A 12,835-nucleotide genomic window follows, 5' to 3' on the forward strand; every position below is an offset into this window, starting at 1 on the left:
TATATAAGGCTCCCATCGTCGTTTCTTGCCCACTCTCCCCTTTGTCCGTGTCCCGCCCACCATGGGCTCTCCGGTTAACGTTCTGGACAAGTATTATCTGGCTATAACGCTGCTGGTTACTGTTGGCTACCAACTCACCGGTTTCGCCATAGCTTGGACGTTCCAGGTGGGCCAAGGGCTTGTGGATTATTCTGATACTTACCGCATATACTTCCGCAGTTCGACAAGATTACAGACTTTACTGGAGGTAAGCATCCTAAGCTTGACATTGCATTTGACCACCGGAACATTGACGTGTGTTCTGACAGGGTCCAACTTCTTTATCCTCGGTACGTAGAGTTGGTTTTGTAGGCGCATATATCCACTGATACGTCAACCTTAGCACTTCTTACGCTCCTGCTGGGACAGGAGTTCAACACACGGAATGTCTTAGCAAGTGTGTTCGTAATGGTTTGGGCTGCCCGTCTGGCAGGTGGGCGATTGCCATTGCATCCGTGGTCGACGTATATCTGCGCAGCTCTCTCATGACGATCGCAGGATTCCTCTTGTACCGTGTACTCAAGATGGGAAGTGACAGCCGCTTTGATGACATCAGGTCGCATTTCTTCAAGTTCTTCGGTACGTCGAAAGACCCTCTGATCTACCCCGTCGCTAGCTGACTTTGTCCGTCCATCTAGCTTTCTGGGTCGGTGAGTGGCGCCTATGCTAGTAGTTGCACCTAGCCGAGACTCAGACTCGATACAGGTCAAATCCTCTGGGTCTGGATTGTATCTCTTCCGGTGGTTATCTTGAACTCCCCCGGCGTGTCAAGCGGCCAGCCTCCGGCCTTTGGAACGGCCAGCGACATCCTGGGTGTCATCATCTGGGTTGTCGGCTGGGTCGTCGAAACCATCGCGGACTGGCAGAAGTTCCAATACAAGGCGTCTGGCCCTCCCAAGGAAAAGCCTGCCAATGTAAGCCTTACAGGAGGGCTACTCTCAAGCATCTACGCTTGTGCTGATTTGACGCACGTGTAGGTTGGATTGTGGGGGTGGTCCCGTCACCCGCCATACTTCGGCGAGTAAGTGTCAATTCGAACTTTCCGTGCTAACGATGCAGCTCATCTTGACGCCCAGAATCATGTGCTGGTGGGGAATCTGGACTCTGACGGTCGCTCCGGCGTTGGGAGGTGTTCACAGCTCCGACGCTCGCTCGGCGCAACTCGGTTCTCTTGTGTCACCGCTACTCACCATGCTGTACGTCTGAACATCCTCAACTCCTTTTGTACTAATCTCCACACGCGCAGGTTGCTGCTCTTCGCATCTGGAGTACCCACAGCCGAGAAGCCCACCGCGCAGAAGTTCTACAAGATGGCGTACCCCGATGACGGCTCCGATGACGGGCATGACTATCACGAGCGTCAGCCTGCCAACGGCGCATGGGTCAACTACCAGACGTATCGCGCGCAGACGTCCATCTTGGTTCCGCTTCCGCCGACGATGTACCGGGCGCTGCCAATGTGGATCAAGAGGACATTCCTCCTCGAACTGCCGATGTATGAGTGGACGCCGGGGACGGCGTCATGACACTGACAGCTTGTAACTTATCCCGAGTCATCATGCAATCGTATCGGCCTCAGGTCTGCGTGCGCCCCGTGATCGGACGAGCGGTCGGCGCTCTCAGAGCATCCTGCAGGCGGGCCCTCAAGGCAAGGATAGGTTGCAGACCTGGCATGCCGAAATATTTCATCATCTCGGAAGGCCAACCACCATAATCGGGACCTCGAGCATCTCGGAATACATCATCTGGGTCCGGTCGGGAAAGTGACTGAAGTACTGACTGGCAGAAACTCCGACTATACACTTGTCCTTCATAGACCTATTGACGTAAGTTTCATCAAATGTAACGCTCAACGGGACATCTGGCGCTTGCATGCTTATGGTTCGCCTTCGCGCAGTTCAATTCCTGCTTGCTGTCTATCGACAGTTGATATTGCGGATACAGGGAAGCCCATCCATGACCTGCTGATGTGCAAACGAACGCCGGGGCATGCGTCATGAGATCACAGACTCTGACATCTTACAGGATTTTCGCTCCAAGTGAGGCCCTCCTTGGCTTCCGCATGCCCATTTGGACTCCTCTGAGCCGTTTTCCCAATCGCCATTGGACGATCGTAGGCGTGTATTTCTTAACTAGGTCAGCCGTGACGTGGCGGCGGCCAGGGACGGAGGACCTAGACCGGACATAGGAAGCAGAGAGGACGCAAGGAGGCCAACGCACGAGATCGTTTGGCACTCACTGTGCGAGCAGGGTGACAGTATAAGAAGCGGAGCGGGCCAACTGAGATACTAAGCAGCAACGTCTCTCTCGATAGCGTCTACTAGTATGCCATTCAAACCGCTCTACGCTTTTGCTGTTGTCTTTGTCCACGTCCTTGCAGTCGTTCTCACTGTACGTCCCCGCCCCTGAATCCTCTTCCGACGCCGTATTCATGCTGATTCGTTCCATCTTCCAGTCGACGTCTGCGAGGTCCACAGGTCTCTTCAACGAGCTCCGCGATGAGCATGGCAGCCCATATTACTCCTGGATGATCAGCCAAGACGAGCAGGACCGTCTCTCCGCGCTTCTCAAGGCCGACTTTTACGACACCGGCGTCGTGAGCACCTACGTCACCGCTCCCCCGCAAACGTGCCCCCATTGTGGCAAAGAGACGGAGTTCATCGACTGGTGAGCGGCCTGCCCCACGTTCTGCTTGGATGTTCACACACCGTGCAGGGTCTATACCGCACTTGAGCGCGGCGTGCACTCGCCCGAGTTCATTTTCGAATCTCTCAAGGCGGGTCGTACTCCAAAGGGTCTACACCATGATGTGTACTGCTCTGGGTGCGGCCACTTGACCCACGCCCGCGACCCTTCGGGCAACGAGGGCGGCGCGCTTCACATTGCTCACGCCACGGTAACCCTCATTTCATCCCTGCGTATTCTGTTTATGACTGAACTTCGATCCACAACCGTAAGCCATATGATCGCTCCACGAGGACGTTCGCCAAGGGCGAGGTAAATACAGCTGTCGCCTCTTACAGCCTCAATACCGCTAATTTCTTATACTATATGCAGATTGTGATCCCCGATACATCCGATCAGGCCGTACTTTGGATACCCTCTAACCCCTGGTTCCGGAAGCGTGAGGAGATGGGCTCGGATGAATCTGTGATTGAGCCCAGGTGCACTCTTCTTGCAGCACACAATCTAACCAAATCATACAGGCTGCCCCGGAGAAGGCCGCTTTTTGGGGTCCCCTTGGTAGCTGGGTCTCGAAACGTGAGGAGGAGGCCTCAAACGAGCCGGCTATCGAAGTGGGTATACTCGCTTCTTCTCGTATTTCTCTCACCTGTCCTCACCATTCGATGCAGAGTATGCCCGAGACTCTGGATCCGGACCATGCCGCATACTGGATCCCCTGTCACCCCTGGATGAACAAGCGTGAGGACGCTTCCGGTGAGCTGGATGTACTTCCTCCTCACCTCCTCAAAACACTCATACTGACCATGCACATACAGCCTACGCCCGAGATTTCCGAGCAAGGGAACTTTGCCCGATGGTTTGATTCAAGCTATTCCGGGATCGAAGGGAATCAGGGAGGGCGAATGTGGTGTTGAAGTACGGCCTGGATGATACGTCCAGCCTGCGGCCGACCCAACCTTAACCCCACCCATTCGCTTCCAGCCAAGCTGACGCAAGCGCCTAGCACTGACCGTCATCGTCTATCTTCTACGCAAGAGGGTATGATGTCCACGGGGATCAGACAACTGTCCTGGTGACCGCAAATTGGTCCGCCGTAAGTGGCTCGTCGGTCCTGTCTGTACTCACATTTGTCAGTCCACTACAGCGTCAATGTCCTGTGGCGGGGAGGATTCTGCCAGCGCTATATGGCGCTTCGGTCCGTCTGTTATCGCTCAACTGTCCACAGTTTGAAGAATCTAAAGATCCACTGCATGGATTCCCTTCAGAATTTCTGAGACAGTTCCCAGAAACCCCTAGATACAGCGAAAAATAATCAGCTGGTGACCCATGGCGTTGAACATTCTCCATGTTCCTGCTAACTTCAAGTGCCCGCATAGCGCGCACAGCGGCGCTAGTGTGTCGGCAAGGTCGGGAGAGAGCCGAGGCTAGCCGAGAGGGTGGGAAGCATAGCGCGCAAGCAAATGGGCGGGTTAGCGCCCGTTTTGGATGCATGCAATACAACACGAACGAGAAGGAATACAACGAAACTGATATTTTTCCTGAGACAAGAGGCTTCAGAATAGGTAACTTCCAAATTTTCAAGAGGAACGGATGAGTGGTGGAGGAGATCCTTCAAAGTGCGGACAGTGTATCGATAATTTGGCGTGGAGGAGCAAACGCGCGGACAGGTTAGCGAAACGGCCGGACATGATACCGTTTTGCATCTTCTACTCGATGTAAACGACTTGTCCCTATTTATGCAGACTTCTCTGGAGCACATACCGCCTCGATTCCTTCAAAAACCCTGATAGCTATATAGCATACAGTTAGGGATGTCGAATGGAGGATAACCTTGTCACCTCACGAACAAACCCGCACCGTCGCGGCAGTGGTACGTCACAATATAGTAGTCCGTCTCGCATGCGTGTTTGTTGATGAAGTTAAGTCAGTGTGTTCAGCTGAATATCACAGTTCATCCGAGGGGGTGCACGCGAAGATTTTCTTGAACGTTTTTGCTTATCAACATCTGCGCTCGGGGCCTCGGACATTGCTGACGACGGCCGGGGAACGATCGTTGTGTAAGTTCGGCGACTTACGAATCAGGTTGAAGTCTCCGACGCCGAGTGTTGGGTTCACCGTATCCGTAGTCAGAGGCATATGTCCTCTTGCACCTGACGCTCATTCTCCCGTCAAGAACAACGGAATCCCACATGAAAGAATATGGGGTGCTGGTTGTCGTCAGTTTCAACTTGTTCGTCTCTATCTACTTGCAACCAAGAGTCAGAGTTAGCCTATCTGCAACGCTGCGCTGTCATCTATGGCTTTGCTTACCAGACGCGAGTCCCGCCGACAAATCGGCCATGAAGCGGTGATCCTCGGACGCGCACTCAAGACATTTCCTTTGATTTTCAAGGCGAGCATCGGAGCGCTGTTGTGCGCTCGACGTCGATCAGGTATGTAAAACCAAAGTGCCTAGCATTGCGATGCCCTGGCTAATACGAATTCGCTGGAGTGTAGACTCGCTGCCGCCGGAGCTCCAGTCCTGAGTCCTAAGCTTGCCAAGACGGATCAGACTACAGTTGTGACGGGGACGCACGGTGAGCCAAGTGACTCAGGTACGAGGACAAATGGTATATGCCAGGGAGGACAATGGCGATGTTATGAAAAGTGAAATTCCCCGGCGGCGGAAGAACGGAGTGGCGGTCGGGCGGTCAATAAAGTTGGTGGCAGCCTTGATTGCGAGAGGGCACTGGCGACAAAGAAACGCAATGTACATGGCCCCGACCAGCATGCTCGTAAGCCGAAGGTGCAGTAACAAGTGCGTATGCTGCTCAGTAACCTCCTTATACCCGACCTCTCCGCTGACAAGCTGAACCCGGCTCCGACAGCGATGTCAATATACATCACGCCCTGGGCGGCACTCTGCAACACCACTGATATGATCCTGGTTCTGGAGCATCCGTTTTCGTCTCCCAACCGCATGGCTGACCGCCTTTGCGCGCCATCCAAAGCTTGTGGATTCCTTACCAGGATCCGTCTTCACCATCAGATTTGCATATCTCTGGCGCCCGCTTGGGGTTGGGACGGGGACCGTAGAAGACAGGTCCTCGTGGGAGACCTGGCCGTATGGCGGTATAAGAGGCTGAGAGGTTTGGTCTTCATCTGACCATCCCAGCCACGACCTCGCAGTCGACTCGGAACCAATCGCAAGCACATACTACTCTATCGTCCAAGTCACACATGGCGTTCAAGCCGCTCTATGCACTCGCTATCGTCCTCGTCAACGTCTTGACGGTCATTGTCACTGTACGCCCTCCGGTCTCGTCATGTTCTCCGACGGATGCTGACCTGATTTGTGCTTCAGTCGTCGGCGAGGTCCACGGGCCTTGTGAGACTCACCGAACTCCATGACGAGCTCGACCGTCCCGTCTACTCTTGGATGATCAGCCAAGACGAGGAGGAACGCCTCTCGGCGCTCCTCGAGGCTGACTTCCACGACACCGGGGTTGCCGGCACGTATGTTACCGCTCCCCCGCAGACGTGCCCGCATTGCGGGAAGGAGACTGAGTTCATCGATTGGTATTTCACCGCTAATTTCTCCCCTTTCGAGAAACCGGGCGCTGACCGCATCTTCGTGCAAAGGGTCTACACTGCACTCAAGCGCGGCGTGCACTCGCCTGAGTTCCTTCTAGAGTCGCTCAAGGCGGGACGCACCCCTGAGGGCGTGCACCACGATGTCTACTGCTCGGGCTGCGGCCACTTGACGCATGTCCGTGACCACTCAGGCAACGAGGGGGGTGCGCTCCACATCACTCATGCTACGGTACGATTGATCGCTGCGTCCGCGTGTGACTTTCCTCTGACTCTATCTGCTTCTTCAGCCTTACGACCGCTCCACAAGGACCTTCGGCAAACGCGAGGCCGAACCAGTGGCTCCAGAGGCTGTAGTGGTTACTGACGAGGTGTGTCGTGTAAGGAATGACCAGAGGCCATTGACCAAACGACACTTAGCACTCGGAGCCCCTTGAGAAGAAGGCTGCATGGTGTCAACGCTGCACTGCAGGTAACTGGCTCATCGAGCGTGAGGACGAGGATGCGTCGGTCAAGGGCGTATGTTGCTCACCGGACATTCTGGGCGTAATGTTGGCTCACTGAACCACCAAATAGTCGTCCGAACCCCTCGAGAAGAAGGCTGCATGGTGCCAGAGGTGCACCGCTGGAAACTGGATCATCAAGCGCGAAGATAATGACGCTGTGCCTGGCATCGAGGTATGTTTCCATGCACCGTCCTGACTCTACGTTACTCATGATATTCAGGAGGTACTACCGGAACTCGAGAAGAAAGCCGCATGGTGTCAACGTTGCACTGCGGGCAACTGGCTCATCAAGCGCGAGGACGAGGTTGCATCTAGCAAGGACGTAAGTTGCTCGCAAATGTTTTTGGTATTGTTTTTATTGACTCACCGAACCGCCGCATAGTCGTCCGAACCCCTCGAGAAGAAGGCCGCTTGGTGCCAGAGATGTACCGCTGGAAACTGGATCATCAAGCGCGACGAGGAGGATGCCGCGCCTGTCATTGGGGTATGTCTCCATGTCGCATCGTCCTGAGTACTCTACGTTACTCACGGCATTCAGGAGGTATTACCGGAGCTCGAGAAGAAAGCCGCATGGTGCCAACGCTGCACTGCGGGCAACTGGCTCATCAAGCGCGAGGACGAGGCTGCGTCGGTCAAGGGCGTATGTTGCTCGCCAGACGTTCTGGGTGTAATGTTGACTCACTATATTGCCGCCTAGCCGTCCGAACCCCTCGAGAAGAAGGCCGCGTGGTGTCAGAGGTGTACCGCTGGAAATTGGCTCATCAAGCGCGAAGAGGATGATGCTGCGCCTGCCATTGGGGTACATTTCCATGTCGCACCGCCCTGAGCCCGTTACTCATGATATTCAGGAGGTGATGCCGGAGCTCGAGAAGAAAGCCGCATGGTGTCAGCGTTGCACGGCCGGTAACTGGATCATCAAGCGTGAAGTCGAATCCGTGCGTATGATGCTGTATCGACGGCAGTGTATATCGCCATTCTCACCAATGTCGGCTGCAGGACTGATGCCACGACGGCGAACAAGCAGGGTCGGATTGAGGTCGGACGTACTCACTCGGCGCGCATGAGGAACCGAGTCAAATGTTGTACCTGGAGACAAGTCAAGAATACATCCTGTACAACAATCTAATCCATATCTATGAAAGCCGTGACCTCAATGCCCAACCGACGAAGTCATTACTGTAATAAAGGCCTTGTGCAGCGTACATCTATTTTCACAGCTGTCAGGTGGGGACATGCCGCACACGCGGAACGAGAGCCCAGACGAGCATCATCACAGACATCATCGATACGATGCTATGCACAAGGGTGCTCTGTCAGCGTGCGCTTCCAAACGAGACTAACCAGAACACTCACAACGGCTGGAGACTTGCGATACCGAACTTCGAGGCGAGAAGTCCAGTCAAGAACGGCAACACCGCTGACCCGGCCTGTCCGATGCTGGAGATGTAACCCATGCAACCCGTGAGGAGCCATCGCGGGAGGATGTGCGTGCTGTGGTGCACTAAGATCGGATACATTGGACCCAGGAGGAGGCCGACGAATGCGACCGCAACACCATTCTCGATGAGGGAGGGGACGACCCAAACGGTGACTTCCAAGCTAGGTCCAAAAGACTGGTGAGTAAATTGTAGGACATATGATGATGAGAATGAGACATACATAATCGCGAGGAGTGCGTAGATGAAGAGCGCGCGGCGTTCGCCGATCTGCGATTCTCGGTCAGAAGGTGTCGGTAATCGAACGTCAGCGTACTAACCTTCTCATTTAGCCACATCAAGAAGATGCGTCCTAGCGTCATGCCAGCGAAGAAACCAGACGATATGTATCCTGCATCCGAGGTCCCGTTCCTTGTCTCCTGAACATAGGACACAGTCCAGCCCCCAATGGTGACTTCGACCCCAACATACAGAAGTGCGAAGAGGGAGAGAATATGGACTTCGCGGATCTTGAAGATCTGTGCATACTTGTTAGACATCACGACTTCTTGCTGCGGGCTCAGATCGTCGGCCTCTGCTTTGATGTCTGAAAGGGCATGAGGGATGCTCGTACGTCCGCAATCAAGCGGAAGAACTGACCGTCTTGGCGTCTACCACGGAATACGATCCACAGCAAGGCAGAGTTCAATGCGTACATGCCAGAGGAGATGATGAAGTAGTACGCCCAGTGTTCCTGTTGTGCAAATTGTGTTGAGACGAGCGGAGCGACAAGGGCTCCCAAACCTGCACCATGTTCAGACGTTGGTTTTGAGTCGTATCGAGGGGGAAGCGGGATGAACTGACCATAGGCTGCTAGCAGGATCCCGATCTTCGTGGGCGCGTTATCTTTCGAGCTTGCGACGAACGCGTTATAGTGCGCGTTCTGAAGTGACAAGCCGAATCCGACCAGAGAGTAGGCCACACACATGAGCGGGAAGGGACCTCCTGGCGCCACTAGAGCGTATGCAATGCATTGTAGAATAGAGCCTGTGAAACATTATTGTGAGCTTCCCGAGAGGTCATTTTGCTCCACGAATACGGCATGTACCAACCGATCACGATAACCTTGCCGAAGCCGTACTTGTCCGTAAGGTACACATTCAGAAACGCGCCCGTGATGAAACCCTGCAGGTGACATGCTTGGTCAGATAGAAGCGCGAACGCAGAAAAAAATTCACTCACGACGGTGCTGCACACGAAAATCAAGGATACGATGGCGAAGCCGATCTGCGGGAGACGTGAGTTCGCACTCCGCTCAAGGCTCAACTGGCGACATACACCGTAATATGCTTGAATTCTAGGTAACAGGGGACCAGCCGTGGCATCGTTCCAACCATTCAAGAACACGTCGAAACAAAGTGTCGCTAGATTGATCATTCTTTTGCGTCTCTGAAATACCTTCTGTGCCGCCGATACAGCCGGGGCAGCTGAGTCGATGTTTCCCTCATCCCCTGTTGTTGCAGGTGCCAATGGTGGGGGGTAGCTGGGAGCATTTTCAATATCAGCGCCGGCCTGGGTGGAGGGTACGACGTTGCTTTGGGAGCTGATAGCGAGTCCCGAGGAGGCGGCTGAGTCATGCTTGAAGTACCCAAGGACAGAGAGGTCAATGGTCTCCGGGTCGACGTCGTTGACGACGGTATGGATGCTCGTTTTCGAGACAGATGCCCCGCTTGCAGCGCGAAGGGGTTGCGTAGGGATAATCTGTGCGCCAGTGGCCAGGGACGCCATGTCGACGGTTTTGTCGACCAACACCGGGGGATGAACAGGCTGTGGAAGAAGGTCGAGGTCAAATGTCGTCGTTCTGCTGGGCTCTACTTAAGCAATATGCAGAATTCACGTAATGTTATTATCACCTCCTGCATTTGACCTCGTCGAGTCCAGAACTTCAGGTTCGAGGAGGCCGTGAGACGACGACTGAATCACGAGTCGGATGAATGTCGGAAAAATTGCCGTTCGGCCTTCGGACCGATAAGCCGAACCTGAGGGTTTAGAGGCGCCAACTTGCGCGTCGCTTGAGGCACGCAAGGCGAGGTAGCAGCAGCAGCAACAGACAGTTAAAATTATACAAAGCGCACGAGCAACAGGTAAATTGATACAAAGTGCACGAGCAACAGGGGGGAACACGAACCGAGGCAAGGATATCTACGACACAGTGTCGCACAAGCCACTACACTACAGAACTGTCTGGCACAAAGTTAACGTCCAAAACAGAACAATTATTAAAATTTCAAGAGCTCCAATGAGAATGGAAGAGACCCCACATCCATATGTGACGCGGCGAACATCAGCGAAGGAGAGCATTAACATCGCTCAGTCCTTCTTTGACCTCTTCTTCCGCTTGCCATCGCCATCGCGCCCTTCACCATCCTGGTGACTGGCTCCCGTCTCGGCGGTGCCCTCGTTTCGAGAGCGCTTACGCGACTCTCTGAGCGACGGGACTTCGACATGCACCTCAAGACCACGCCGTGGACGCGAGGAGCCCGCCACAGGCTGGGCCGGGACATGTGCAGCGTGACCAGGGCCAGAATCTACCACGCGAGACGTGGACGTGCCGCGCTGCGAGGTAGAAGCAGGAGATGGGGCACCGATGCGTACCCCAGGAGGACCAATGGGTGGAAGGAGATGCCGATTCTGACGCATCAACTCGCGTCGAGCGCGGCGTTCGTCAGTGTCAGCGCCAGAGCGTAGCCGACGACCAGCAGCGGAGGTTGGGGACGAACTGGCAAGCACTATGGGAGCCGGGGGATCCGCGTCAAGCCTCTGGCGGGTCGAGGGCCGGGTGTCTTCGCACAGTGTAAAGTCTGAGTCCGCATCGCTATCTCCGTCCTCGTCACGACTCCGTTTTCTGGGTGACGGTGAAGAAGGCTCTTGGGAAGAGGACGAGCACGAATCTTCGGATGAAGAATCGGAGCTTGAGGACGTACCCGAGGAGGACGAAGTAGAAGTGGAGGCCGGTGAGGAAGAAGAGGCGCCGGAGATCGCAGCCGGGGTGGACGACGCCGCGGCGGCAGGATCGGACACGGTGCCAGAGGTGTGCTCAGCGGCGACGAGGGCGCGGTATGCGTCCGGAAGCTGCCGCTCGACACGAGTACGCACAGCGCGACGTTCACGCGGAGTGAGAGCACCATCGTTGCTGTCTTCCTCATCGTCGCTGCCTGCCTGGGAGTCGGCGGCATCGTCGGCACGAGCAGGTCCTACTTCGCGGTCAATAGGGACAATGCCCCCCTCCCAGTCTGGGTGGTCCCTCCGCCAACGAGACGTCTCCAAAACTCGCTGGTAAACCGGTATGCCGCGTTCTACTGGCGCTTCGCGCGGCTGCGGGAAGAGAATATCGAGCGCCATGGAGTACGCCCGACGATTGAGCCTAAAGCGGAGGTTCAGGTAATCAATGACCTGCTGCGGCGTCGGCGGGCCATTGCTGAGCGCAGCGATGACGGAGAGGCGGGGAACAGGGCCCCACAAAGGATCCCAGACCTCTGCAAGACAAGAAGATCAAGAAAAGGAGAGAGGATACGGAGAAGTGGCCTTACGATTCTCGGGAAGAGTTGCTGCGTTGCGTCCGTAGACAACGGGTGGCTCATAACCAGAGCCTGGGTTCCAGTACGGACGGTCGCGCTCGTGGAACGCACCATGGCGCTGCAGAGGCACACGCCTGCAGGGTCTTGTAGGCGGGGCTGCCGGCACAGCTGGCACTTGCTCCTCGGGTACTCTCCTGGGGCACCTGGGGCAAGTTGCCCGAGCATCCGTACCATGTCCGTGGCGAAGTGCGTGCACCCGAGGCGGTGCGGATGGCGCCGGTGATGGTGGGATGACCGGCTGCTGATTCGCAGGTGCCTGCGGGGGTAGATCTGTGACTCGTAAGTCAGCATACGATCATCACTATACGAACTATGGATGTTGCACTTACTGGCGTGGGGAATAATGGGCGGCGTGATCTCCAGCGTTGAAGGAGTAGACTCCTCTTCAATTGTCGCAGGCCTCTCAGTTGGCCGACGAGACGCATTCCTAGCGTCGTCGCTATAGTGAGAGACTATAGTTAAGCCGTAGTTTCAGGTGACAATACACTCACTGCGAAAAGAGACCACGGATCGTGGATGACACAACGTCCCAGAATCCGGGACGATGCCCTGTGGCGGTGGTCAGTCTCTTTTGTGGCCCCAAGGAGGAACACCGAGTAACGTACGTCTTGAGCTGGAAGCACGAACTGTGCTGCCAGATGATCTGGAAGAGCGCGAGGCAGGCATTATTGTGTTGTGGTTGGTGACAATGGTGAGGGTTGCGGGTGGTGAGGTGATGGTAACCAGAAGAGAGCGGTTGAGGGCCCTATGCGTGCAGCCGTGGCTTATAAGAGGCGTGGTGGGTCGCTTTGCTCCCCCTTAGCATATTTCTCCGTCAATTGAGGCCCGTGTAGACAAGAGGACGCGTGTCCCCAGAGGCCAAAGCGAGTCCAAGCGTGCCTCGGCACGTCTTCCGGCCACTGCAATAGTTGGATCAAAGCGTCTTTGAAAGCACCGCCTTCCAAGCTACTCCGCGTGTCGCCCTGCTTCCAGAAGTCCACTT

At 55.3% G+C, this 12,835-nt stretch overlaps 7 protein-coding genes across 7 annotated transcripts; 4 read left to right on the top strand and 3 right to left on the bottom strand.

The window, feature by feature from the left end:
• Nucleotides 1-61: 61 nt before the first annotated feature.
• On the top strand, nucleotides 62-1,565 carry L226DRAFT_570473 (DUF1295-domain-containing protein; the record flags this gene model as incomplete). The annotated part of the gene is made up of 10 exons (XM_067684440.1): nucleotides 62-166; nucleotides 220-247; nucleotides 309-329; nucleotides 383-472; nucleotides 538-618; nucleotides 678-689; nucleotides 745-953; nucleotides 1,017-1,060; nucleotides 1,116-1,235; nucleotides 1,286-1,565. 10 exons carry the CDS (start codon nucleotides 62-64, stop codon nucleotides 1,563-1,565), a joined length of 990 nt encoding a protein of 329 aa, XP_067536015.1.
• A 653-nt stretch (nucleotides 1,566-2,218) lies between these two features.
• Nucleotides 2,219-3,233, top strand: L226DRAFT_44635 (uncharacterized protein). The gene is made up of 4 exons (XM_067674891.1): nucleotides 2,219-2,430; nucleotides 2,495-2,706; nucleotides 2,755-3,036; nucleotides 3,097-3,233. The coding sequence occupies exons 1-4, from the start codon at nucleotides 2,365-2,367 to the stop codon at nucleotides 3,101-3,103; spliced, it is 567 nt and encodes a 188-aa protein (XP_067536016.1). The 5' UTR covers nucleotides 2,219-2,364; the 3' UTR covers nucleotides 3,104-3,233.
• On the top strand, nucleotides 2,870-3,799 carry L226DRAFT_534354 (uncharacterized protein). The gene is made up of 5 exons (XM_067680648.1): nucleotides 2,870-3,036; nucleotides 3,097-3,189; nucleotides 3,246-3,335; nucleotides 3,393-3,477; nucleotides 3,540-3,799. Exons 2-5 carry the CDS (start codon nucleotides 3,172-3,174, stop codon nucleotides 3,584-3,586), a joined length of 240 nt encoding a protein of 79 aa, XP_067536017.1. The 5' UTR covers nucleotides 2,870-3,036; nucleotides 3,097-3,171; the 3' UTR covers nucleotides 3,587-3,799.
• Nucleotides 3,800-3,823: 24 nt separating this feature from the next.
• L226DRAFT_534355 (uncharacterized protein) lies at nucleotides 3,824-4,393 on the bottom strand. Its single transcript, XM_067680649.1, has one exon. The coding sequence runs from the start codon at nucleotides 4,213-4,215 to the stop codon at nucleotides 3,871-3,873; it is 345 nt and encodes a 114-aa protein (XP_067536018.1). The 5' UTR covers nucleotides 4,216-4,393; the 3' UTR covers nucleotides 3,824-3,870.
• Nucleotides 4,394-5,882: 1,489 nt separating this feature from the next.
• On the top strand, nucleotides 5,883-7,956 carry L226DRAFT_534357 (uncharacterized protein). The gene is made up of 12 exons (XM_067680650.1): nucleotides 5,883-6,009; nucleotides 6,068-6,282; nucleotides 6,346-6,526; nucleotides 6,585-6,665; nucleotides 6,715-6,813; nucleotides 6,871-6,972; nucleotides 7,021-7,122; nucleotides 7,183-7,284; nucleotides 7,339-7,440; nucleotides 7,498-7,599; nucleotides 7,649-7,735; nucleotides 7,797-7,956. The coding sequence occupies exons 1-12, from the start codon at nucleotides 5,944-5,946 to the stop codon at nucleotides 7,800-7,802; spliced, it is 1,245 nt and encodes a 414-aa protein (XP_067536019.1). The 5' UTR covers nucleotides 5,883-5,943; the 3' UTR covers nucleotides 7,803-7,956.
• On the bottom strand, nucleotides 7,797-10,179 carry L226DRAFT_44690 (MFS general substrate transporter). Its single transcript, XM_067674900.1, has 10 exons — nucleotides 10,129-10,179; nucleotides 9,554-10,076; nucleotides 9,458-9,502; nucleotides 9,328-9,400; nucleotides 9,080-9,262; nucleotides 8,876-9,019; nucleotides 8,557-8,822; nucleotides 8,458-8,506; nucleotides 8,154-8,403; nucleotides 7,797-8,093 (listed from the first exon to the last, which is right to left on the bottom strand). The coding sequence occupies exons 2-10, from the start codon at nucleotides 10,001-10,003 to the stop codon at nucleotides 8,021-8,023; spliced, it is 1,533 nt and encodes a 510-aa protein (XP_067536020.1). The 5' UTR covers nucleotides 10,004-10,076; nucleotides 10,129-10,179; the 3' UTR covers nucleotides 7,797-8,020.
• A 130-nt stretch (nucleotides 10,180-10,309) lies between these two features.
• On the bottom strand, nucleotides 10,310-12,729 carry L226DRAFT_44702 (uncharacterized protein). Its single transcript, XM_067674903.1, has 5 exons — nucleotides 12,459-12,729; nucleotides 12,345-12,402; nucleotides 12,183-12,292; nucleotides 11,806-12,123; nucleotides 10,310-11,751 (listed from the first exon to the last, which is right to left on the bottom strand). The coding sequence occupies exons 1-5, from the start codon at nucleotides 12,517-12,519 to the stop codon at nucleotides 10,586-10,588; spliced, it is 1,713 nt and encodes a 570-aa protein (XP_067536021.1). The 5' UTR covers nucleotides 12,520-12,729; the 3' UTR covers nucleotides 10,310-10,585.
• Between the last annotated feature and the right edge of the window lie 106 nt (nucleotides 12,730-12,835).

This window comes from Lentinus tigrinus (assembly GCF_003813185.1).
Source record: "Lentinus tigrinus ALCF2SS1-7 unplaced genomic scaffold L226scaffold_10, whole genome shotgun sequence".
Classification (NCBI taxonomy): Eukaryota; Fungi; Basidiomycota; class Agaricomycetes; order Polyporales; family Polyporaceae; genus Lentinus; species Lentinus tigrinus.